This window comes from Tursiops truncatus, chromosome 11 (assembly GCF_011762595.2).
Source record: "Tursiops truncatus isolate mTurTru1 chromosome 11, mTurTru1.mat.Y, whole genome shotgun sequence".
NCBI classification, from domain to species: domain Eukaryota; kingdom Metazoa; phylum Chordata; class Mammalia; order Artiodactyla; family Delphinidae; genus Tursiops; species Tursiops truncatus.
This window is the reverse complement of record NC_047044.1, coordinates 66,679,093-66,705,004: the sequence shown is the minus strand read 5'-3', so window position 1 is coordinate 66,705,004 and position 25,912 is coordinate 66,679,093. Positions and strand designations below refer to the sequence as shown.

Genomic DNA, 25,912 nt, shown 5'->3' with positions numbered 1-25,912 from the left:
TAAATTATTTATCCAAAGGAAATGTTATTGACTAGTAATAGCATCTGAGTGTTTATTTTGTGCCAGGTGTCAGGCCAGGCGCTCATCGTGGATTATACAATTTGATCCTCACAATGACTGCAAGAAGTCCTTATTTCACACATAAGAAAACTGAGGATTCAACACAATGAACCAGTTCAAGGTCACATAGCTAGTAAAACAGAAGCATTTAGACTAGAATCCGTGACAGTCCCACTCCAGCGCTGAGGCTCTTATAAACATTCAGACCTCATCAGAAACTTCTGGAGACTCAATTAAGATTACATTTTATAATGCTTGGATAAATTGCAGGCTTTATACAATTTTTAAGTTCGAGTACTTCCAGGATTTATCAAACTCGAAGAATTAGGCTCAGTAAATAACAATTGATTGTAATTAACCTAAAAGTGCTTATGATGGTAGTTTCTAATTTGAGCCGTAACTTCCCCCACCCCACTTGAGTCTCTCTTTACTACTAACCTCCCTCTGACTGTGTCCTCAACTGTGCCTGAGCAGGAAACTTCACAACGGTTTCCTGATAGCCAATCACATTGCTTTCCTGTGCATTACACTGCACCCTTTTTTAGTAGCTTTCTAGTTTTAGAACAAAAACTGGAAAATTTTTACCTAAAGAAGTAATTATTAAAGTGTACCAACCAGATATTTCTCCCAATGAAGTAAAAAATTCTACCTGAGATGGTCTTTCCAGATTGGCAAAACAATTCTTTCATTCTTGCAATGTGATGGGCAATGTCCAAAATGGCTACAAAAGAAACCTACCACAGGCAGCTGAGCCCGAAAGACTGCCATCTCAGTTGTAATCCTGTGATTCAGGCTTTTCACAAGAAACCAGTCCTAATGCATACATAGCAGAGCATTTGCTTCTGTTCACAAACTCATTTATTATTTGCAGTAGGCATTTACTCCCAGAATGCCTGCCAACTATTTCTAATGGGTTTTCACCAAGACAGTTATTTGTTGCCATTAGTGATTTTTGTCTTTCTCATCACATTAATTATTTTCTTCTCCTCTTAGCTTTTCTGTATATCCAGAAATTTTTTGAGTAGTATCTCAATTTAAAAAAATCATGAAAGGAGTTTCTTCATAATCAGTGGCATTGGGACAAATGTACATATTTGGGAAAAATCATAAAATAAAATTTCTACCTCTCAACAAATACAAAAACAAATTCCAGATGGATTAAACAGCTAAACATAAATACAAAACTATAAAAATTCTAGAAGAAAATATAGAGATGATCATTACAGTCTTGGGGAGATGAATGTTTTCTTAAGCATGACATAAAAAAATAAGGCTACAAAGGGAAAACTAGATCTGACTACATTAAAAAAAGAGAAGTTTTTGTATAAATAAAGATGCCACAAGCATATGAAAAAGCCACAAACTACCCAAAAGAATTAAAAGCAGGGACTCAAGGAGATATTTGTACACACAATGCTCACAGTAGCATTATTCATATTAGTCAAAAGGTGGAAGCAACCCAAGTGACCACTGATGGATGAATGAATAAACAAAATGTGGTATATACATACAACTGAATATTATTCAGTCTCAAAAAGGAAGGAAATTCTGACACATGCTACACCATGGATGAAACTTGAAGACATTATGCCTCGTGAGATATTCCAGTCACAGAAGGACAAATACAGTATGATTCCACTTGTATGAGGTGCCTGGAGTAGTCAAATTCACAGAGACAGAAAGTAGAATGGTGGTTGCCTGATGCCTGCGGGGAGGGAGGAATGGGGAGTCATTGTTTAACGGGTGCAGAGTTTCAGTTTCGAGAAATGAAAAATGTTCTGGAGAGGGATGGTGTGACAGCTGCGTAACAAGCTGAATGTACTTAATGCCACTGAATCGTACACTTCAAAAAGGTTAAAATGGTAAGTTTTATGTTATGTGTATTTCACCACAATAAAAAAAAGCCACAAACTTGGAGGGGATTTTTGTGGCAGCTGTTAACAGGAAAATGTTACAAACCATAATATTCCAAATATTTTGATTAACAGCCAAAGTAATTGCTGCATATCTATCAACAAAAAGACAATAGAAAAAAAAAATGGTGCAGCCATGAAAAGGTTAAATTCAGATGAAAAATGACCAGTAAAGTGATTAAAAGATTCCCGAGTTCTGATAATTAGGGAAAAAATAACAGATACAACTGCCCATGAGGTTGGCAACATTTTCAAAAATTTAAATAGTGGAGGGATTGCAAAAAAAGGACTACTGATTAGTAAGAGTAAAGTTTGATATAATTCAATATCTTGATACAATATTTGGAAAGGAATTTTTAAATTGATCACAACTTAAAATGTACATAAACTTTAACTTATAAATCCGACTCCTAGTTCCCTATCTTACAGAAATATTTTTAAAGTGCATAAAGATATGCAACAGTAAAAACTAGGAAGTAACTTAAAGCTGAGGATGGCTAAGTGAATTACAGTATATCCATGTCATGGTCTGCTCTGAGACACTCACTAAAAAAGAATGAAGTAAATGTGTATGCAGACATGGAAGGATGTATCCCATGCCATTTGAGTGGGGGAAGAAAAAGCAAAGGGCAAAACAATACTCACTGTCAGCAGCATTAATCCTAATAGCCCCCAAATGGGAACAATGCAAACACCCACCATTAGAATGGATAAACCCTGGTATATACCATGTAATACTACACAGCAATGAATGTAAACGAGCTACTGCTACAACACAGCCACGTGGATGAATCTCGCAAACACATGGTAAGTGAAAGAAGCCATATACCAAAGAAGATGTACTGAGTGATCCTATCTGTATAAAGCACAAAAACAGGCAAAACTAATCTATGCTGTTCAAAGTTCCGAAGGAGAAGGTAGTGACCGGGAGGGGGCAGGCAGGGGGCTCCTGGCCCGGTGGTAATGTTCTACCTCTTGAGCTGTGTGCTGGTGACACAAGTGATTTGTATTATCCTTCAGAAGATGTTAAAATAGATGCAGAGTGTGATGCCATTTTTATTTAAAATTATATACACGATTCTAGGTCTCAGCTTCTTCATTTGTAAAACAGAAATAGCAAAAGTAGCTACTTTTATTATCTGCAAATAACATCAAATGTAAGGGCACATAGTAGTCATTATGAAAGTATCTGTGTTTTTATGTTTGTGCGTATATGACACACATATAAGCTTATTTTAAAAATAATACATGATATGCCAATAAACTCAAACAAGAGCCATACATAAATGACAGTAGTAACCAGGGAGTTGGATTGGAAAGGGAACAGATATGTTTTCATTTTTAACTTTACCAATCTCCCTTTTGTTTGAATTTACCGTAATAAATACCATGTAGTCACTGTGTAATTAGATATAGTGTACATGCAAATAAGAAAACGTTAAATTACTTCCGAGCTGTTCGCCAAATTCAATAAGGCAAAAAGCGTTCATTCCTGAGGCACTTGAATTTTAAAAACTATATAATCGACTATGTAAAACTATGTGCCTGTGGATAACAACTGGGAGATAACATACAAATATGGAAACAGTTCGTTATCTCAGAGTGGAAATATTATGGTCATGGCCTCATAAATAGTCCTTAATAGGCTTGCTGCATTCCCTTTTCAACAGTTCCTTTTAAAGAAGATGCTATGTACTATCACGGATTTTCACACTTTCCCAGAGCACTGTCAGATCAATCCCAGCCACTTTTGATCTTTTAACACCTACCTCAAGTTCCAACTCAACCAGAATCCCCCAGCCTCCCAAACCTGCACACTTTCTCCCCTCTGACTCTGCTGTGTCTTATCCATACTAATGCCATGCAGGCCAGGCCCACTGAGCCCCCCACGTGATCCTCTCTCAGGCCCAGCAATTCCTCTGAGGATCAGGTAATTCCCATCACTAGACTCCCTAGGGGTATAGGAACCAGTCCTATGACCATCCTTTCCAGAGATGGGGATTAGTGTAAGGCTCCAGAGAGATACATAAGTTCTAGGAGAACCACTGATCTAGCTCCATTATTTGGCAGTATATCTAACCTACCAGGGGCTGTTTCCTATATTAATGTCTTATATTGTTATCTAACCGTTCATGAGGTTCTGCTTTGTTTTCCCAGTTGGTTGTATAAATTCCTGGGGTCCAAGGAGTGTTATCTTAATCAGTATTTATCAATATTCCCTCTTACCTAGCACAGTGTCTTACGCACAATAGACCACCAAGATATATCTATTGATTTGTCTGTCACAGACACAAAATTGCTCTGTGACATAGACAGAATTCCTATATTTGTCCCTGTTTTTAAAGTGAGAAACTGAGGCACAGAGCAGTCAATTAAGGTTATGGGCTCATTAGTCCCACACACGAGGAAAACACAGACTGGCTGATCTAGGTCAATTATCCTCTACCACACCTCGTACTGCTTCCTACGACTATAAAAAGTCGGGGGACAGGGGGACAGATCACTTCCCTAGGGAAAGGAAGCAAGGTTAAGACGGGTTTCATCCAAAAATAACTAGTTTAATAACATCCAAAGTTAGAAACCAGGTCATTTGTATTGAGGGAAGTACAGTAGAGCATGGTGGTTAACACAGAGCCTCTGCTAGCCCTTCAGGGCCTTTATGCTGATTCAAAGATTCCAGGTGGAAGGAGCCTTGCACCTGGAAAGTCAGTTTGACAAGCAGAGTACCTGCTGCATTTCAGTTGCTGCCATCCCTCTTAGCCAAATGGCCTTGTGCAGTGAACATCCTGCACAACTGTACATGGTGGCTCCAGGTTAAAGAGAATGCAAACTCCAGAGTCAGATTGCCTGGAGTGGGAGCCCAGTTCCAAAGCAGCTCCACTTTGTGACACTGGACCTCTGTTTACCTCTCTACATTTCCTCATCTAGAAAATGGGGATATTTCATATGGTGATTATAATAGGGATTAAATAGGAAAATGCTAGTGCCTTATACTGTTAATTATTTATAAGTAGGCCAATCTTTAAATGGAGTATGCTGCACTTCCCAAAAGGCTAGAAAGTCTCTTTCAAAATTATATGAAATATCATTGTACAAGAAAGGTTTGTAAAGGTTGCAAATGTGAAACTACTTGACTGTACTTGACATAAACCCACAGTGCAAAATAATGAAATCTATTAAGAGGTATTTATGAGTCACTCATTCATGCCTTGATTTTGGACTGGAAATGAAGAAAAAGACAGGAAAATTGGTTCCTGCTTTTGAAGGCAATTATGTAACCTGCTTCTCTGAAAACAGAGCAAACAATGTAATGATGTAAATGCCACAAGCCTTCGCTTTTCTCTTCATTTGGGAAGAATTAATCAGGCGAAAACCTAGACCTCTTCAGCAAAGGGACCGATTTCCAAATAGGAATTGTGACATATATTTCCACCCACTAAAAAATTATGCAAGTCGTTTCAATAATGCTTCAGGGTCCAGTGCTATGCCTACTACAACAAATAGTTACCAAATGAATGGATATCATTGGATTCCTTCAGAAATCAGGAGCAGTAGATATCTTCCTGCTCATTAGTACCTGTGATTCCTTTAGTCCCAAGGTGACGGCAAGTTTCTTTCGGTCTGTTTTGCTGATATATTTCTGCTTCTGAAACATTTTCTCCAGAGCCTTTCTCTGGTCCTCAGAAAAGACAGCTCTTCTTAAAATACCCCTCCGAGCTTTGGAATTAGATTCCTGTGTCAGAAGAGGCAGCACACTCTCTTCTCCTAGAGGGGAGAAAAGATACAAAAAGCCCCATTAGCTGTAGGGAGAATTCCATCTGTCTTTTCCACGACAATACCCTCCTTCTCTGTACCATGGCCCAATTATCTCACCTCTGAACTCTGCACATGTAGAGAGCTTCTTAACCTTTTTTTGGTCGTGGACTCCACTGAGAATCTGATAAATGCTCTTTGCTCCCCATTGGGAAAAAAAAGTACATATGCTTGCCTTCCCAATTTTGCATGCCATGTCAGAAAGTCCATGGTCCCAGGTTACAAAGCTCCAATGCAGAACTAGTAGGTGGTTTAAATACTTAATTTTCCTCTAATTCTTCATTTATTTATTCATTCATTCATTGTCTCAAACTGTTGAACACTTACCATATGCCAGGCACTCCTCTCAATACTACACACTGAGAAATTAGACGTATGTTTTATCGTACTCATTACCTATAAAATCAAGTGGGAGGCATTTATTGAACCAGCGTCACAAGTGTGATGAAGTATTCCTAAGAAGAGGGTGCACCGGGAGCACAAAACGATGGGCTTAATCTTCATCTGGGATGTCAGGGAAAGCTTGCAAGAGTCAGAGATGTTTAAACTGAGAAGGAAGGTTTGGAAGACCTCCAATCACCCCCTCCCTGATTCAGTTGATCATCAACTCCTTCAGGGAAGAGACATTTACTACTTTTTCTGCCTTTCTGCAGCTGGCACAACACTGGTTCCCACCCTCTGTGAGTTTCATTCATCATTCACTATTCATTTATTCAGCTTCCAAGCTGTGGTAGGAGGAATAATGTCCTTTCCAAAGATGCCCATGTCCTAATCCCCAGAACCTGTGAACATATTACATTATATGGCAAGCGGTAATTAAGGTCGCAAATGGAATTACAGTTGCTAATCAGCTGAACTTGAGGTTAGGAGAGTATCCTGGAGTATCCACGTAGGCCCAATGTAATCACAAGGGTCCTTATAAGTGGAAGAGGGAGACCAAGAAAGGAAGTCATAGTGATAGTTTTGAAGATGCTACACTTCTTCCTTTGAAGATGGAGGAAGGGGCCATGAACCAAGAAATGCACTAGAAACTGGAAAGGCGAGGAAACAGATTCTCCCCTAGAGCCTCCGGAAGAAATGCAGTCCTGCTGACACACTGATTTTAGTTCACTGAGACCCATTTCAGGCTTCTGACCTCTATAACTGTACGATAATAAGCTTGTATTAAGACATGAGGTTTGTGGACATTTGTTACAGCAGCAAGAGGACACTAATACACTGGGTATCTGCTGAGGAAACCAGACAAACGGCACATGGTCCCCACCCTCAAGGAGTTCACCTTCTCATGGGAGGACCAATACATGAACGTCACTCCAGAATACAGGCACCAGAGGAGCAGGGACTCCAGTGTACGACTGTATCCGGTATGCATTTGGGTGTTTGATAATTATTTCTAAATAAAAAAGCAAACGCATGTCTTAAGTACTGAAATAGAATGATCCCTACAGTGCTCTGGCATCACAAAAAAGGAAGTGATGAGTTCGAGAAAATAGTTAGGTTGAGTCAAGTCTAAAAGGACAATTCAGTTCCAGAGAGAAAGAACCAAGGCCAATCCAGGCAGAGTGACTAGCATGTCTCAAAGCACCAAAGCACAAAGGAATAAAGTCTCTCCAAGGAAAAGTAAGCAGTCTGCAAGGCCTTGGAAGGGCATGAAACAGAGGGTGCAAGCTGGCAACCGTATCCAGCCTGCAGACGGGCTTTGTTTAGCGTGTTGGTTAAAAATTCTGAGTTAGTTGTTTACATTTAATAACTGGGAGGTTTCATATGAAGTCCAGGTTTCCAACATCTCTTCAAAGGTAACCACACTAGGCTCACCTTCCCATAAAGCAGAGATCTACCATAGTGAGTGGCAGGTGCCCTCTTTAGATGGAGCATGTGGTCCCCAGTTTGCTATAGCCTCACCTAACTTGCTTTTCTTTTTTTTTTTTTTGCGGTAGACGGGCCTCTCACTGTTGTGGCCTCTCCCACTGCAGAGCACAGGCTCCGGACGCGCAGGCTCAGTGGTCATGGCTCACGGTCCCAGCCGCTCCGCGGCATGTGGGATCCTCCCGGACCGGGGCACGAACCCGTGTCCCCTGTATCGGCAGGTGGACCCCCAACTACTGCGCCACCAGGGAAGCCCTAACTTGCTTCTTATCTGACAGGCTGTTGAAGACATCTAGACCTCTGGCACAGAGATTATGGAGTGGAATCGAGCCAGACCATAGAGGACTACAAGGGTTTGGAACATTACCCAATAGTTAGTGAAGACCAATAGAATATGTTTAAGCAGGGTGTGACATGATAATAATAAACCTACACTGAGCACTTCCTCTGTACTCATACTTACTATGTTAAGTCGCTGACATGCATTATTTCATTTAATCCTCCCAACCTACCTATGCCATGAATGCTACTATTATTCTTCCCATTTCACAGATGAATAAAAAGAAGCTTAGGTAGCTTACGGAACTTTGTCCAAGGTCACATGGCTAGGGCTTCAAACCCAGGAATACTGATTCCAAAACAAATGCTCTTAACCCTACAGTGGACTGACACAATCTGACTTGTATTTTAGAAGAAAAATGTCAATAAGTGGATAAATCTCATCAATTTTACCTCTGTAATATAATAGCTTCCCTTCCTATTTGTTTAAAAGATTGTAAATATCTCCCAGCTAGTCTCTCAGCTCTGGGTTGTGCCTCATTCTGATTCATCCTGACATTCCCAGAACTACTGGCCTCTCCCTCTTTCTTCCAGGTCTGTAACACCTGCATCTCCATAGAAATGCCAGAGCCCCTGGGATGTAATCAAGCCCAGTTCTTTACAAAAGTCTACTTTTACTGATGCCCTTCCCATTCATCCTCTCATGGGATCTTGGTTAATTCTCCATCTACAGAACCAATTATTTTTGCCTCTCTCACACCGAGGTCATAGCTGGAAGTCAGGCTTTGGCACCTGGATTCACTATTTCTTAGAGATTTGAATCGTTTTATGCAATATTTGTCAGTAATAAAAATAGTATAAACATCTCAATATGTTCATATCTTTCTAAATACTTTTCTTCTCTGAACTATCCTTTGTATAGAGACCATGGAATTGGCCCTTCTGCACTATTTCAGATCACAGATTCATCTCGTGAGATGGTGTCTCTCTAGGAAGCCTCAGGACAAAAGTCTCTGGAGGATGGAAGAACTGGGTTTGGATCTCAGCACTTGGAATGAGTTAACTCTTTCAGTTTATTTTCGGAGTTTCTTTAAGGATTTGATGAAATAGCACAAAACATTTCCAGTGCCTAGCCCACAATAAGGATCCCTCAAATCTATTTCACTTGCCCCTGTTGAATTTCATTTTATTCTTATAAGAATCATATGCCACAGACATCCTCTGTACGGATGAAGAAGTGTTCAGAGCAGTTAAGTTCAAAGCAGCACAAAGGACACAGATCTCAGTGATAGCAAGACCTTCTAAATCCAAATTCTTGGCTCCTTTCTATGCTTCCCCACACTCTTTCTTGATGGGTCAAGAATGGGAAGAAAGAAACATTTATAAACATAGCCAGAGCTCCTGCCTGTGTCTATGGGCTTCTGCTCCCTGTCCTGGGTCAGTCTGTGAGCCTGGACCATATAGCATCTCCTATACAACCTGGCAACAGTGTCCTCAGATTCCAGCATCCCCTTCTCACTTCCTATTTTGATCTGGAATTCTTAATTTGTAACTGTATACAATCTACCATTATTAAAGCCATATGTACTAAAAATTAGGAAAGAAACTTAAATATCCGAAGTTAAAGAAATGCATAAGCACATTATGCTATATCTACTAGGTGAAATTGTAAAGAACCACTAAAGATGATGACTAGGAAGATGAGGCAGCAGCAAAACAAACAAAAAACATTATCTGCTCAAAGCTAAGTAAAAATGCAGAGAAAAAAGACTGAAAGGCAAAAATACCCCACTAAGATAGGATACTGTTGTAGAGTTATGGACAAATAATTCACCTCCACTCTACATTTTAAGTCTGGCTCAGTTTTCTAAGGAAAACAAGCAAACGTTGTAGTAACCTTCTGGGGAGTAATCTGGCCAAGTGATTGAGTCGTCGCTGAGTGACACCTGAAAATGAATCCACTCCATCCTTCACAGATGCTCACAGTTGATAAGGAGAGGTCCGAGAAGAACAGAGACAGCCAAGGTACAAGTGAGATAAACACCCGCAGACCACCACATAGGAAGCTTTTAAGCACCAGATAAGAAGCCACTTAGTCTTGGAGGCCAAGAGAGTGAGTCCTGAGAGAGAAGAGCTGCCAGAAGACTAGCAATTCCTCTTGCTGGCCATCTTGACAAAGGTGGGCAGAGAGAGGGACTGACATTTGCAGACGCATGAGTGGGGTGAGGACGAGTGTGAAACGTGGTAAATCTAGGAATCTCACACGGCTTGGAACTTCCAGACTGCAGGGGATGAGCGGGAAGAACACAGGACATTAGCTGGCAGGTAGATTAGGGCCAGAGGTGACTGAAACAAATCTAAGGGATAATTTGCCACAGAGGAAAGCCTTTCAAGGACTTGACCAACTTAGTATTTTAGAAAGGCCAATACTTTTTGAGCTAATACAAGCTTTTACTTTTTTAAATAATTTTATTTTGTTCTTATTGAAGTATAGTTGATTTACAATGTTGTGTTAGTTTCAGGTGTACAGCACAGTGATTCAGTTTTTTATATATAGTCTTTTTCAGATTCTTTTCCCTTATAGGTTATTACAAACTACTGAGTATATATAGTTCCCTGTGCTATACAGTAGGTCCTTGTGGGTTATCTATTTTATAATACAACTTTTTAAATCTGTATAGAAATACAAACAAATTTTTGGACCAATAAAGCTAGTTTAAAAAAAAAATCCGCCTACATTTTTTTCCAAGCCGAGGTTTTATACATAGGGATCATGATTTTACTCATTTTCACCCCTTCTTCACCAAGATCTACATGTTTACATAAAACAATGGGGTAACACATTTAAATGCCCCTACGGCTTTTAATAGGAACCTACAGGTTTTCCTATTGAGTTATGTTTAAGTGAAGAGAAAGAAGAGTCCCTTCAAGGGGATCTACAGATAAATTATTCTCACCAACATGGTAAAAGCTAACGTTGAAGGGTCGTGCACACAAAGCAGACCTCAATCTCTGAAAGACAGAGCTGGAGTGGTTGTGAAGGTCAGAGGGTTAACTCCTGGGTCTGATCTTAGGGATTCGGTGCCCTAAAGCAAACACGAATACAACCACTGAACAAGCAAAAACCATGGCAAAGATAAAGAAGATTCCGTTTTTCCTTTCTTTGCTAGTTGCCTGGTTTCTCTTCGCATTGCTCTCAATACACAAATTGCGCTTGTTTTCATAAACGGAGGTGGCTCAGTTTCCTACAAGAAGCATGTGACAAGATGCTACTTCTACCACTGATGCTCCTCTCCTTGTCTCCCCCATGAGTCTTTTGTGGGCTGTCTCTGGATCTAACCATAAACTACCCTATACCATCTTCCTACCTTCTAAATCTAGGAATATGGGCTCAATTACACCTGCGAAACATAGTGACTTCAAGAACTTGTTGGTAATTCAAAAATCTCTCAGAAGCTACTGAAAAGTTATAAGCAACAAACACCTCTGATTATTCCTAAATTCATGACAAAAGTCTGATTTATATGGACACTTACAGGTGACAAAAATAAATAAATAAATAAATAAATAAATAAATAAATAAAATAAAATAAAAATAACAATGAAAAGGGACAGAGTTTAAGGCATGCAGTAGAAAAGACAGGGCCGCCAATTGAAGGTGCTATAGGCTCTGCTAATTTGCGAATATCATTATTATTATTTTATAATGTGGCTTCCATATATATTTGGGGCTCAACATGCGCTGATGTATGTGGCAACGACAGGCAGCATGGCATGAAATCTTTACCACAATCCCCAGAGGTACATATTACATCCCCATTTTCCACAGGAAGAAACTGAGGCTCTGGAAAGATAAGTTGTGCAATTGAGGTCATACACCCAAGCAGAGTGAGGCCAATCAATGCTCTTTAAAATTATACCGAAGATTGTGAAAATTACCAATGTGCCGGGAAAGAGGTCGGGAGGTAGGGAGAGTCATTAAAATGGCAGAATGACCTAGTATAGAAAAGTTTACAAAGGCCTAATTCCCTGCATCCTGAGACAGCCCCCATGTACCACACCCCCCTGGGAATCCCTGTGTGCAGTGCCTTGTGAAGGGCATTTTGAACAGAGGTGTGCTGTGTGTGAACGATACAGTATGGGGTGGGGGGCAACGAAGAGCAATAGAGAAACACAGCAGTAGATAGGCCTCTGTCTACCCCAAGGTAGGCTACTACTACTACTTACGAACATTTGGGGAGAAAGGGAACCCCATTCCAGGAACGACCCTCGAATACTTTCACTGCCACTGTGGAACTGCTGAATAGAGCCATCAACTTGGAAAATCTATTGTCTTCGAGTCTCTGACTCCTTTAAACTTTCTTCCTGGTTGACCAAGTGTCATTTATCTCCCTTCACTATTGAGAAGTCAAAACCTATGTTCAACTTATCACACATACACAACTATGTTTTCACCACAATAATTAGGCTTCTTTCTCTGTTAGCACAAAATGCTGCATCCCTCTGAAAATCTTAGAGTTCTAAAGATAAATCCTTATAAAAGAAGCTCTCAGGCAGCCTTTTATGGATTTCCATAGGTCTTGATCAGTTCCCCAAGCCCACTCACTGCTCCAGCTGAGAGCAGGAAACATCCAGGTCAGGTGGTAAGAAGACCCATCAGAGCACTGCCACCTTTGACAGTGTCACTCATAGGACGAACCTACAGTAATAAAAATAAGGTCCTTTCCCTGCTGCCTTCAACAAAATCCTAAATTCAAATTTGGAGAGTATTCTATGTTCTTTTAAGTTTTAATGAGAAAGGGAAGATAGTAAAATGATCTCAAAACGCAGAATCTAAGTTCACCTCCCAAGAAAAAGGGAGAGCAATTTAACCCAGAAGAATATTTCCTCACTCATATTTTTATAAAGCTGCTCCAAATTTAAACTTTGTCTTTTAATGCATAAAATTCTTGAAAGGTCAAATTCAAGTTGGGTACTCAAAGACAAAACGAAATCATTATCTCATTAATTCAATTAGCTATTCTACAAAATTAAGACTCCTATACATTTTCATGTAGTCTTTTCCTTAAGGTCATTCTCTGCATAACTTCTACAACTTTCCATCTCATTTTATGAAGTATGTTATTTTGAAAAGAACCTTATGGATATACTACCAAAGATTTTCCTTACACTGCTTTGGGGGAGAGGAGAACTTTTACCACTGCCTTTAAATTTTTCCCCACTGTAAGGATTGTGCTTAAATACCCTATTAAACTATTTATTATATGTGAGAAGGGCACTAGATGAATGATTGTTTCCACAGTGCCACAAGTCAATCATAAATCTAAAAGGTTAACAAGAGAAACTAAATCAATTTTAAACAAGTGAATCATGTTAACAGTCAAAATGGTATTTCACTTGCTAGCTGAGGATGTGTTGCTCTAATCCTACACCTTTTAGAAAGAGTGAAGTCAATATTGTGAAACAATGATGAGGGCCACTGATTTCATCTCTTAGTAAAATTTTTAGTGTAAACCATAATTTTGGCTATCCGAACTGAAATACAAAATAATACAAAATTACTTCAACAGTTCATTTTACTTCTTTCGTACAAATGGAAAAAAACTTAAATGCTTGGGCATAAAATCATTCTTCCTATTAAAAAAAGAAGAAGAAAAGAAAATCTAGTAAATGCCTTAAATTAAAAAGCTTACCGGGCAGTTGTAAGTCTTATTAACTGTTCCTTGGTATCATGATTATTTATGTAATATTCTTAATTGAAAGCCTAAATCCACCATTTCATTATTATTTGCTGCCAATACAGTGAACATCATAAATAAGAAAATAAGAAATTCATTTCAGATTTATCACCAATGAGACACCAATGTTTATTAAGAACACTTGTGGCATCTCTATGCTGTTTTATTTTATTTATTTATTTATTTTCTTTTTCTAGTGTTCTTTCTTTTTTTTTAAACATCTTTATTGGAGTATAATTGCTATACAATGTTGCGTTAGTTCCTCTTGTGTCTCCCTCCCACCCTCCCTATCCCACTCCTCTAGGTGGTCACAAAGCACCAAGCTGATCTCCCTGTGCTATACGGCTGCTTCCCACTAGCTATCTATTTTACATTTGGTAGTGTATGTATGTCAATGTTACTCTCTCACTTCGTCCCAGCTTACTCTTCCCCCTCTGCATGTCCTCAAGTCCATTCTCTATGTCTGGGTCTTTCTTCCTGTCCTGCCCCTAGGTTCATCAGAACATTTTTATTTTCTTTAGATTCCATATATATGTGTTAATATACAGTATTTTTCTCTTTCTGACTTACTTCACTCTGTATGAGAGACTCTAGGTCCATCCACCTCACTACAAATAACTCAATTTTGTTTCTTTTTATGGCTGAATAATATTCCACTGTATATATGTGCCACATCTTCATTATCCATTCATCTGTTGATGGACACTTAGGTTACTTCCATGTCCTGGCTATTGTAAATAGTGATGCAATGAACATTGTGGTACATGACTCTTTCTGAATTACGGTTTTCTCAGGGTATGTGCCCAGTAGTGGGATTGCTGTGTTGTATGGTAATTCTATTTTTAGTTTTTTAAGGAAACTCCATACTGTTCTCCATAGTGGCTGTATCAATTTACATTCCCACCAACAGTACAAGAGGGTTCCCTTTTCTCCACACCCTCTCCAGTACTGTTTGTAGGTTTTTTGATGATGGCCATTCTGACAGTGTGAGGTGATACGTCATTGTAGTTTTGCTTTGCATTCCTCTAATGACTTGTGATGTTGAGCAGCTTTTCATGTGTTTGTTGGCAATTTGTATATCTTCTTTGGAGAAGTGTCTATTTAGGTCTTCTGCCCATTTTTGGATTGGGTTGTTTGGTTTTTTTTGATGTTGAGCTGCTTGTATATTTTGGAGATTAATCCTTTGTCAGTTGCTTCGTTTGCAAATATTTTCTACCATTCTGAGGGGTGTCTTTTCATGTTGTTTATGATTTCCTTTGCTATGCAAAAGCTTTTACGTTTCATTAAATCCCATTTGTTTATTTTTGTTTTTATTTCCATTTCTCTAGCAGGTGGGTTAAAAAGGATCTTGCTGTGATTTATGTCATAGAGTGTTCTGCCTATGTTTTCCTCTAAGAGTTTTATCGTGTCTGCCTTACATTTAGGTCTTTAATCCATTTTGAGTTTACTTTTGTGTATGGTGTTAGGAAGTGTTCTAATTTCACTCTTTTACATGTAGGTGTCCAGTTTCCCCAGCACCACTTATTGAAGGGGCGATCTTTTCTCCATTGTATACTTTTGCCTCCTTTATCAAAGATAAAGTGACCATATGTGTGTGGGTTTATCTCTGGGCTATCTACCCTGTTCCATTGATCTATATTTCTGTTTTTGTGCTAGTACCACACTGTCTAGATTACTGTAGCTTTGTAGTATAGTCTGAAGTCCAGGAGCCTGATTCCTCCAGCTCCATTTCTCTTTCTCCAGATTGCTTTGGCTATTCGGGGCCTTTTGTGTTTCCATACAAATTGTATAATTTTTTGTTCTAGTTCTGTGAAAACTGCCTTGGTAGTTTGATAAGGATTGCACTGAATCTGTGGATTGCTTTGGGTAGTATAGTCATTTTCACAATGTTGATTCTTCCAATCCCAGAACATGGTATATCTCTCCATCTGTTTGTATAATCTTTAATTCCTTCCATCAGTGTCTTATAGTTTTCTGCATACAGGTCTTTTCTCTCCCTAGGTAGGTTTATTCCTAGGTATTTTATTCTTTTTGTTGCAAAGGTAAATCAGAGTGTTTCCTTAATTTCTCTTTCAGATTAGTGTATAGGAATGCAAGAGATTTCTCTGCTTTAATTTTGTATCCTGCTACTCTCCCACATTCATTGATTAGCTCTTGTAGTTTTCTGGTAGCATCTTTAGGATTCTCTATGTATAGTATCATGTCCTCTACAAACAGTGACAGGTTTACTTCTTCTTTTCCCATTTGGATTCCTTATATTTCTTCTTCTTCTCTGATTGCAGTGGCTAAAACTTCCAAAACTATGTTGAATAATACTGATGAAAGTGGGCAACCTTGTCTTGTTCCTGATCTTAGAGGAAATGGTTTCAGTTTTTCACCATTGAGAACAATGTTGGCTGTGTGTTTGTCATATATGGCCTTTATTATGTTGAGGTAGGTTCCCTCTATGCCTACTTTCTGGAGGGTTATCATAAATGGGTGTTGAATTTTGTCGAAAGCCTCTTCTGCATCTATTGAGATTATCATATGATTTTTATTGTTCAATTTGTTAGTATGGTGTATCACATTGACTGATTTGCATATATTGAAGAATCCTTGCATCTCTGGGATAAACCCCATTTGATCATGGTATATGATCCTTTTAATGTGCTGTTGGATTCTGTTTGTTAGCATTTTGTTGAGGATTTTTGCATCTAATTCATCAGAGATATTGGCCTATAGTTTTCTTTGTTTGTGACATCTTTGTCTGGGTTTGGTCTCAGGGTGATGGTGGCCTCATAGAATGAGTCTGGGAGTGTTCCTCCCTCTGCTATATTTTGGAAGAGTTTGAGAAGGATAGGTGTTAACTCTTCTCTAAATGTATGATAGAATTCACCTGTGAATCCATCTGGTCCTGGGCTTTTGTTTTTTGGAAGATTTTTAATCACAGTCTCAATTTCAGTGCTTGTGATTGGTCTGTTTATATTTTCTATTTCTTTCTGATTCAGTTTCGGAAGGTTGTGCTTTTCTACGAATTTGTCCATTTCTTCCAGGTTGTGCATTTTACTGGCATATAGTTGCTTCTAGTAATCTCTCATGATCATTTGTATTTCTGCAGTGTCAGCTGTTACTTCTTTTTCATTTCTAATTCTGCTGATTTGAGTCTTCTTTTTTTTTCTTGATGAGACTGGCTAATGGTTTATCAATTTTGTTTATCTTTTCAAAGAACCAGCTTTTAGTTTTATTGATCTTTGGTATTTCTTTTTCATTTATTTCTGATCTGAGCTTTAGGATTTCTTTCCTTCTGCTAACTTTGGGGTTTTTTTGTTCTTCTTTCTTTAATTGCTTTAGATGTAAGGTTAGTTTGTTCATTTGAGATTTTTCTTGTTTCCTGAAGTAGGATTGTATTGCTATAAACTTCCCTCTTAGAACTGCTTTTGTTGCATCCCATAGGTTTTGGGTCATCGTGTTTTCACTGTCATTTGTTTCTAGGTATTTTTTGATTTCCTGTTTGATTTCTTCAGTGATCACTTCGTTATTTAGTAGCATATTGTTTAGCCTCCATGTGTTTGTATTTTTTAGTTTCTTTCCTGTAATTGATATTTAGTCTCATAGTGTTGTGGTTGGAAAAGATACTTGATATGATTTCAATTTTCTTAAATTTACCAAGGCTTGATTTGTGACCCAAGATATGGTCTATCCTGGAGAGTGTTCCATGAGCACTTGAGAAGAAAGTGTATTCTGTTGTTTTTGGATGGAATGTCCTATAAATATCAATTAAATCCATCTTGTTTAATGTGTCATTTAAAGCTTGTGTTTCCTTATTTATTTTCACTTTGGATGATCTGTCCATTGGTGAAAGTGGGGTGTTAAAGTCCCCTGCTATGACTGCGTTACTGTCAATTTCCCCTTTTATGCCTGTTAGCATTAGTCTTATGTATTGAGGTGCTCCTATATTGGGTGCATAAATATTTACAATTGTTATATCTTCTTGGATTGATCCCTTGATCATTAGGTAGTGTCCTTCTTTGTCTCTTGTAACATTCTTTATTTTAAAGTCTATTTTGTCTGATATGAGAATTGCTACTCCAGCTTTCTTTTGATTTCCATTTGCATGGAATATCTTTTTCCATCCCCTCACTTTCCGTCTGTATATGTCCCTAGGTCTGAAGTGGGTCTCTTCTAGACAGCATATATATGCATCTTGTTTTTGTATCCATTCAGCCAGTCTATGTCTTTTAGTTGGAGCATTTAATCCATTTACATTTAAGGTAATTATCGTATGTATGCTCCTATTACCATTTTCTTAATTGCTTTGGGTTTGTTTTTGTAGGTCTTTTACTTCTCTCGTGTTTCCTGCCTAGAGAAGTTCCTTTGCATTTGTTGTAAAGCTGGTTTGGTAGTGCTGAATTCTCTTAATTTTTGCTTGTCTGTAGAGGTTTTAATTTCTCCATCAAATCTGAATGAGATCCTTGCTGGGTAATCTTGGTTGTAGGTTTTTCCCTTTCATTACTTTAAATATGTCCTGCCACTCCCGTCTGGCTTACAGTTTCTGCTGAAAGATCAGCTGTTAACCTTATGGGGATTCCCTTGTATGTTATTTGTTGCTTTTAATATTTTTTCTTTGTATTTAATTTTTGATAGTTCGATTAATATGTGTCTTGGTGTGTTTCTCTTTGGGTTTATCCTGTATGGTACTCTCTGCACTTCCTGGACTTGATTGACTAGTTCCTTTCCCATGTTAGGGAAGTTTTCGACTATAGTCTCTTCAAATATTTTCTCAGACCCTTTCTTTTTCTCTTCTTCTGGGACCCCTATAATTTGAATGTTCATGCGTTTAATGTTGTCCCAGAGGTCTGTGAGACGACCCTCAATTCTTTTCATTCTTTTTTCTTTATTCTGCTCCCTGACAGTTATTTCCACCATTTTATCTTCCAGCTTATTTATCTGTTCTTCTGCCTCAGTTATTCTGCTATTGATTCCTTCTAAAGTATTTTTAATTTCAGTAATTGTGTTATTCATAACTGTTTGTTTGCTCTTTAGGTCTTCTAGATCTTTGTTAAATGTTTTTTGTATTTTCTCCATTCTGTTTCTGAGATTTTGGATCATCTTTCCTATCATTACTCTGAATTCTTTCTCAGGTAGGTTGCCTATTTCATCTTCATTTATTTGGTCTTGTAGGTTTTTACCTTGTTCCTTCGTCTGTAACGTAATTTTTTGTTGTTTCTTTTTTTTTTTTTTTTTTTTTGATGGATGGTACTGTATTCCTGTCTCACTGGTTGTTTGGACTGAGACATCCAGCAATGGAGTTTGCAGGCAGTTGGATAGAGCTGGGTTTTGGAGCTTAGATGAGGACCTCCGGGAGTCCTCACTCCGATTAATATTCCCTGGGGTCTGAGGTTCTCTGTTAGTCCAGCAGTTTGGACTCTGAGCTCCCTGCACAGGAGCTCGGGCCCAACCTCTGGTCTGGGAACCAAGATCCCACAAGCTTCACAGTGCAGTAAAAAAAAAAAAAGAAAGAAAGAAAGAAAGAAAAGAGCAGTACAATATCAAAGACTAAAAAACAAAATAAAATTAGAACGATAAAAAATACATTAGGAAAAATAAAACTATAATTGGAACAACTGCAACAAAGTAAAATAAAACCACACCAGAAAAAAGAAAAGGAAAAAAAAGGGGGGGGCGGGAAACAAGCCAAAAGGAGAGAACAATAACAAAGTATAAAGAACAAAATAAAATTGGAAAAATAAAAGAATTGAAAAAATAAAAATATAAAAGAATCAACCACAATGAATCAATAAGGTAAAACAATCCCAATCTAAAAGAGGAAAAAAAGAAAAAAAAAATTAGGCTTGACTATGGGGGCAGAATTTAGGCAGGGGTGGAACTTAGGCAGGGGCGGGGTTTAGGGTGGGAGGGGACCTAAGTGGGTGGGGGGGGTACGTTTGAGCTTGGGGTGGGGCCTCTGCTTAGGACCTGCGTGGAATAGGAGAGGGAGCACGTCAAAAGGAGGGACTCTGGAGTGTGTAGTTCCGGAGTTTGGAAGTAGCGCCCTGAGTGAGGGTGTATGGGTGGGGCTTGGGTTCTGCATGGCAGGAGCGAGGGTCCAAGGGCAGAGGATTAGGCCCGGGAGCCCAACAGGCTTCCCGGCGCCTAAGTGGACAGGGAAAGCACTGGCTGCGTTCCTCCACGCGCCCCCCCCCCGATCTCCCCCAGGTTCTCCCCTGTCACCACTGCTGGACCCGTAACCGTGGGTCAGTCCCACTGGGTTTAGGCACTCCTCCCCTCCCCCAGCCACCCCTCGGGGTGCTGGTCCTGGAGGTCTGGCCTTTACTTTTGCTCCCCCTTCCCTCCCTCCCGCTCCCTCAGGACCTGCACGGCTGGAGGGGGCCTTGGTGGGCAGAGGATCAGGCCCGGGATCTCAGCAGGTTCCTGGGGGCCCAAGTGGGCAGGAGAAACCTGGCCATACTCCCTTTTGATCCTCTGCCCTCCCAATGGTTCCCCAAGTTCCCCCTTCGGGTGTGGGATCCCTTCCCCTCACCCAGCCGCCCCTCAGGGGTGCCAGTCCCATCCCGCCTCCACTTTTCCTCCCCCTTCCTTCCCCCAATGACCCATGTCCTACCCGGTCACTGGGGCCTCCTCCCATCCCCTTAGGTTTCCGAGGTTCCCCACCGGTGCCTGGTAGGTGCCCTAGTTGTGCCGAGACGCGAATTCCGCATCCTCCTAGTACGCCATGTTGACTCCACCCTTCTATGCTGTTTTAAAATGCCAACTTAGAAATGGAGACAAACCAAGTGCATTCTCATCCTCAGTCTGAACTGTGCTGATTTTCCCCTTGTACGTTTTATTAAATGAAAAAGATAAACACAGGGCTTTGTAAGCCTCCAGAGATAGACACCACAATTTACAACAGCTACACAAAGGCATAAAGTGGGAAGGGCTGAGAAGCAGATGGAGAAAAATGAGACATGCTTAGGGTGATTTTTTTCAAGCAGTCAGGAAGATGAGGTTATCTAGAAAATGACTTTGGACCTACTTTTATGTGCTCTATTTAGTAAACTGGCCTGGGCATTAGTATGCTTTTATGGCTTAGGAACTCATTAAAACAGTACTATAAAATGAATACACACACACATTCACGCATACATGAATGTCCACCTGTTACATGCAATATTTTGGTACATTGCCCCTTACCTGTCTATATTTCCAGAGAGTTTCTAAAGTAGAAGACCAGTATTATACCAGGGTGAAAACACTGAAACTAGGGATTGGACCTCTTTCAATCACCACCCCTGGAATACCACACTGAAGATTTAATTCCACAGAGATGCCACCATGCTGTGGTATCAGATATTTGGGGTTTAAGTCTCTACTCCAGGCATCCTTTCCTGATACTCTAATATATGGTGATAAATGTCTCCTTAATCTGTACAACAGTTTTCAATTATCCTCACAGGAGACCACCTTGAAGGAGCGAGAAAAAGGTTTAGTCATGGTTTCTATTTTTCTATTTGAATCAATACATTCTAGTTAAATGGACAATTAATAGGTCACTTCCAAAATAGTGTATCAGTCCTGGTTAATAAACAATCCCCACAGTGGACAATGGGCCCTATGTATTCAGCAAGTCCTGTATACACTCAGCTCATCCACTAAATCCTTTTTCAGGTGGACAGGGTTATATGGGAAGATGAGCTAGAATGAGTCTATAAAAGTCAGTTTCATTCACCGCTTTATTTTTCAGCCAAGTGCTTTAAATGGTGTCCAGAAATTCACTTGGAATGTGAGACAGGAGAAAAGACTGACACACAGAGCCTTGCTTTATGACCATACAAAAGGGCAACTGACCCTTGCCCGAGCCTTTTCCCTGTGAAATGGTTCCGAAAGTTCATCTGCACAGTGAAAAATCGTGGTGAGGTCGCGTGTGGATGAGTCAAGTGAAAGTGACGATTGGTCACGGGTCTGTCACCCATTGTGGCCGGGTCCCGGCCATGTAAAGTGCTCTGTGGGAAAGTATCAGCCCCCTAAAGAGATGCTCAGAAGCTTGCAGCTCATTAAATGGCCAGCATTTGCTGCCTCACTTGTCAGGAATCATTCTGTTGAGCAACTGCTCTCCTGAAACATTCATAAAACACATGCAGAGAGGCAACAGGGAATCTGAATTCAACCGTGATACAGCTCTGGACTTCCACCTGACTCTACCCCTATTTCACTTTTCACCTGACAGAGCTGTTAATCTGAATCAATGTTTTCTCTTGGGCAGCTGAGATAAATGCACCCCTCCTCTGGACTTCTTTATCATAAACTCAAATCCTCTGTCTACAGATTCTTAGCTGACCTAGAAATCTCAAGATCAGGTGAATTTTATTTCTTTTTATTTTCAGTTAGACATTTTTTTCTTTGTGCGTGTGAGAGTGTGTGTGTGCTCTTCAAGTTTTTGAAAGTTGTCATTCTCCCTCTACCCTGCACACTATTACAATTGTGTAATGTTTGAAAAGTTCTCTTGAAAACGTTTCCTACAACCCTGGTTGGTTTTCTTAAAGATCTTAAGAGAAGGTATTTATCTCCTTTTACAATCTTGACAATTTTTGATTATTTTCCATGGATACCTAGTGACTTTCTGTGTCACATTTGCAGTTGAATGGAAATTTTACACAATTTCTTAGCTTTCTTTCCTTCCTTTCTTCTTCTTTAAATGAGCATTGCTACATGTTTCAGAAAGAGCCAAATGGGTCCCTCTGAGATCTTTTACATCAAATGGAAAATAAGTTGTTTTCCTTGGTGTGTCAGCCCTGGGTTTCAATGCCATTAGAAGCCACTCACAATCGCTCAGTGTGCTGAGGTTCGATAAATCTCTGGAAACCTCCTGAATAGGATCGCTGTGATTTTTAGTGAGGAATTATCTCCTTGCCATTGCATTACCAATTAGTTTTCCAGAGCACATTAAATCCTGCTGCTTTGGTTTACAGAGTAACTGAGGCATTGCTGATGAAGTATAAAAACTTACTTGGAAAAGCAGTGGGGGAGGCAGGGCGCCGACAGGACCCACCGCAGCACGACGAGTAGAATGGCGGGGCGCTCAGAAAAAAAGGCTTGGAAGGCGCTGCAGAGAAAGCGTTGATCACACGGATTAGCCATATCTCTTAGACAGTATTCAAAATTCCAATTTCCCCGAAGTCATGGAGTAAAGCACTACATCTTCTGAGGCTTTCGTTAAACTTTTACTGGAATTAAAGTCATTTTAAAGCAGGCTTTACCTGTCAACGAGCTTGCTAAATAATTTAATCAAGATTTGGAAGCTGTGGTGTAAACAATCAAATTATCAAAATCAAACTTAGTCATTCGTTTTCTGTGTGGTTATAAGTAGTAGATATCAAATAGTCCTTTATCTAATATAACCTCGAGCAACACTGCCCAGGAGAACTCTCTGTGATGATGGACATGTCCTCTACTTGCACTGTCCAATATGTATCCACTTGTCACATATGCCACTAAGCACTTGAAATGTGGCTAGTATGTCTGTGTAACTGAATTCTTACTTTAAGTTCTTTTTAAATTTAAATAGACTCATGTGTCTAGAGGCTTTCACACTGAACAGCATGGCTCTGGATATAATACTTACCAAGAAACAATCTGGATGTTACACACTTCAGTTTACTCTTTTAAGAGGTGGTATTACTCTACTGCTTATTTTCAGAAGGTTCTTTGAAATATATAGATAGCTAGATTCCAAAGCTGATAACAGTTAATTTACTGAGCAATTCCATAACAAAAAGTGGTCTTTCTGATCACTTTTACATGACTCAAAGTATTTGAGAATAGTAACAACATTTACTCTCAAGAGATATCAACCTGAAAGCATTTGTGTTTATAGTATAGGGAGTTGCCATATAATTCTGCTCTTCTCATTTTATTAAACTATTCTATTCAGAACATTTTCAATTCATATACACGGAATAGTTATCATTACTTTTGTAAATAAAGAAATTTTACACTCTGTTCCTCAGTAGATGAAAAATAGCTATAAAGGATGTCACAGAATATTAATGGCTCTTCTTTATTGAGCACTTACTATATGCCAGGCTTTGGTTTAGTACCTTAGATACAACATGTCCTTTAGTACAGTGGGGTTTAATACAATATAAATATGGGTGATATTTCTTTAGGTGGGCAACTTGCTTTTACCATCACATACCCAGCAGAGTGCATGGCACATTCTAAATAGTCAAAAAATGTTCAATAAATGAATGATCTTAAAACTAAGAAATAGGAAATCAGGAATTAACCTCTTCCCTGCTCCCCTGACATACCCTGAAACATAGTATCTTCCATAACAGAGGACCCTGAAATCTAGAACATGACTTGAAAATAAATATTTTTACTACTCTCCCTTCATTTTCAATGGAAACTTTTTTCTTTTCTTAATCATATACAGTGAATATTATTTTGCTACAAATACATGTCTTTTTCAAGAACACAGTAATTTCAGACTCATATTTTAACCAAATGATAAGTATGTGTTTATTTTACCAGTATCTTTGAAGGATATTTCAAAATAAGTATATAAGTATATATAAGAATTTTATGGTCTCATGGTCCTTAATGTCTTTGAATTGCAAATTAATCATAATGCAGGGTCTTTTCTATAATATGATGGAAAGTTGTCAATGTCAGTGTTTTTAGTTTTTAAACATCTGGATTTTCAAATAATAAAATGTCTTAATGCTGCCTTGAAAATATGGCAACTAAGCAAAGTATGAAAAGGAGACCCACTTTGGTGCTCAGTAAGTTCTATGAAACTTTTAAAAAATTTTCATTGTTATCATAAGTTGTTCTAATACTGACTGAAAAACCATCATAGAAATGATAAATCACTTTATCTGAATTTGACATCTTAAATTATAAGAGTACGGCATTATTTAGGCAGAGTTACATTTTCTAATGTTTCTATGAGTTTATGAAGCACTTTGAAATGTGGAAATACATTTCCCTGTATAAAAGTTACCTCATTATGTCTATTCTCAAGTATTTCTGTTAACTAACTTATTTCACCTCCAAACTAAACACTCTGTAGATAATTAAGTTATGGCTATTGTGCTGTTTGGCATTTTTGAAATTGAGGTAAAAGAAAAAGGCTGAGCCATGTTGCATTTACATACATGTGTGTAAGCATTTATCATGACAGTTGGAAATATACACACAAAAGAAATGTTTTTGCTCAATATCTAGTGTAGAAAATAAGCACATTAGTGATACTATTAAAATAACAATGCAGGACATGGACAAATTACAAATTTTACTCTTCTAGCCAAAATGTTTCTCAGTCTAACCCTATGGCCCTAAAATGAAAAAATAAAGAATTTTTTAAAAAATGGATGGTTCATTTGAGACAAGTGTTCAATTAAATTCATTTGTGATGATAAATGAGGTTCTGAGACATAGGATCTTAGTGTTAAATTTAACCAGAAAAGGTTTTAATAGAACAGTTTGTTACAGTGCTCTATATTATCCTATCTAAATATAGTAAAGCTGTAATCAAAATGACATTCTGTCTACAGTAGCAACTCTAGTGGCTAAAGAACTACATGTGACATGACCAGGCTTAAAGTTCCACCGTGTAGCATTTCTTCACCTTTTAAAATCACCTCATTGACACATGTATATTTACACAGATTAGTCAATTCCTAATTTCCATACATAATACACCTTGTTGAAGCTGGTTTATGTAGAAATCACTGTGAAATTCCAATTAAGTGCTCCATTTTTTTATGTGCTCCTACTTGGACATAAGTCAAATGCTCATCCAGCTGAGCATGTGACTGCAGGGATGTTGAATGGTGTGAGGAAATAGCCATTTAAAACAATGTAGTGCGTTAAAAACATGTGTAACACTTTTAAGTGTTTGTAAACCACATGGTTTTTAAAGTGGTGAGCAAAAACAGAAACTCAAGTGTGATAAAAACAAAGGGACGAGTTAACAGATGCATTAAAACTTTTGTAAACCACTTAAGAACTACCTTGAAGAAGCTCTGAAAAGGGCAGAAAACAAGGCAATTTCAAGCAGATGATATGCATTTCAAAGCCAATCAGTATCATTTAGATGCAGTCACTTTATCATTTATCATGAGAGAAACAATTCATTTTAGGCGTACTGAACAATATTTATGATCATACTATTTACGGAATACCTCCTATACACAGGCACTGGACTGGCTATGCATTTAACACTTGCTATTTCATTCATTAATATTCAACCTCAAATGG

At 38.7% G+C, this 25,912-nt stretch overlaps 1 protein-coding gene across 1 annotated transcript in view; it reads right to left on the bottom strand.

Moving 5' to 3' along the window:
- DBX2 (developing brain homeobox 2) overlaps positions 1–25,912 on the bottom strand; it is a 40,771-nt gene that overhangs the window by 2,610 nt on the left and 12,249 nt on the right. Inside the window, exons 2-3 of the mRNA XM_019934145.2 lie at positions 22,656–22,751; positions 5,551–5,738 (exon numbers count right to left, since the gene is read on the bottom strand). Of these exons, the coding sequence (XP_019789704.1) occupies positions 5,551–5,738; positions 22,656–22,751 (284 nt within the window). The remainder of the gene's footprint in view (positions 1–5,550; positions 5,739–22,655; positions 22,752–25,912) is intronic.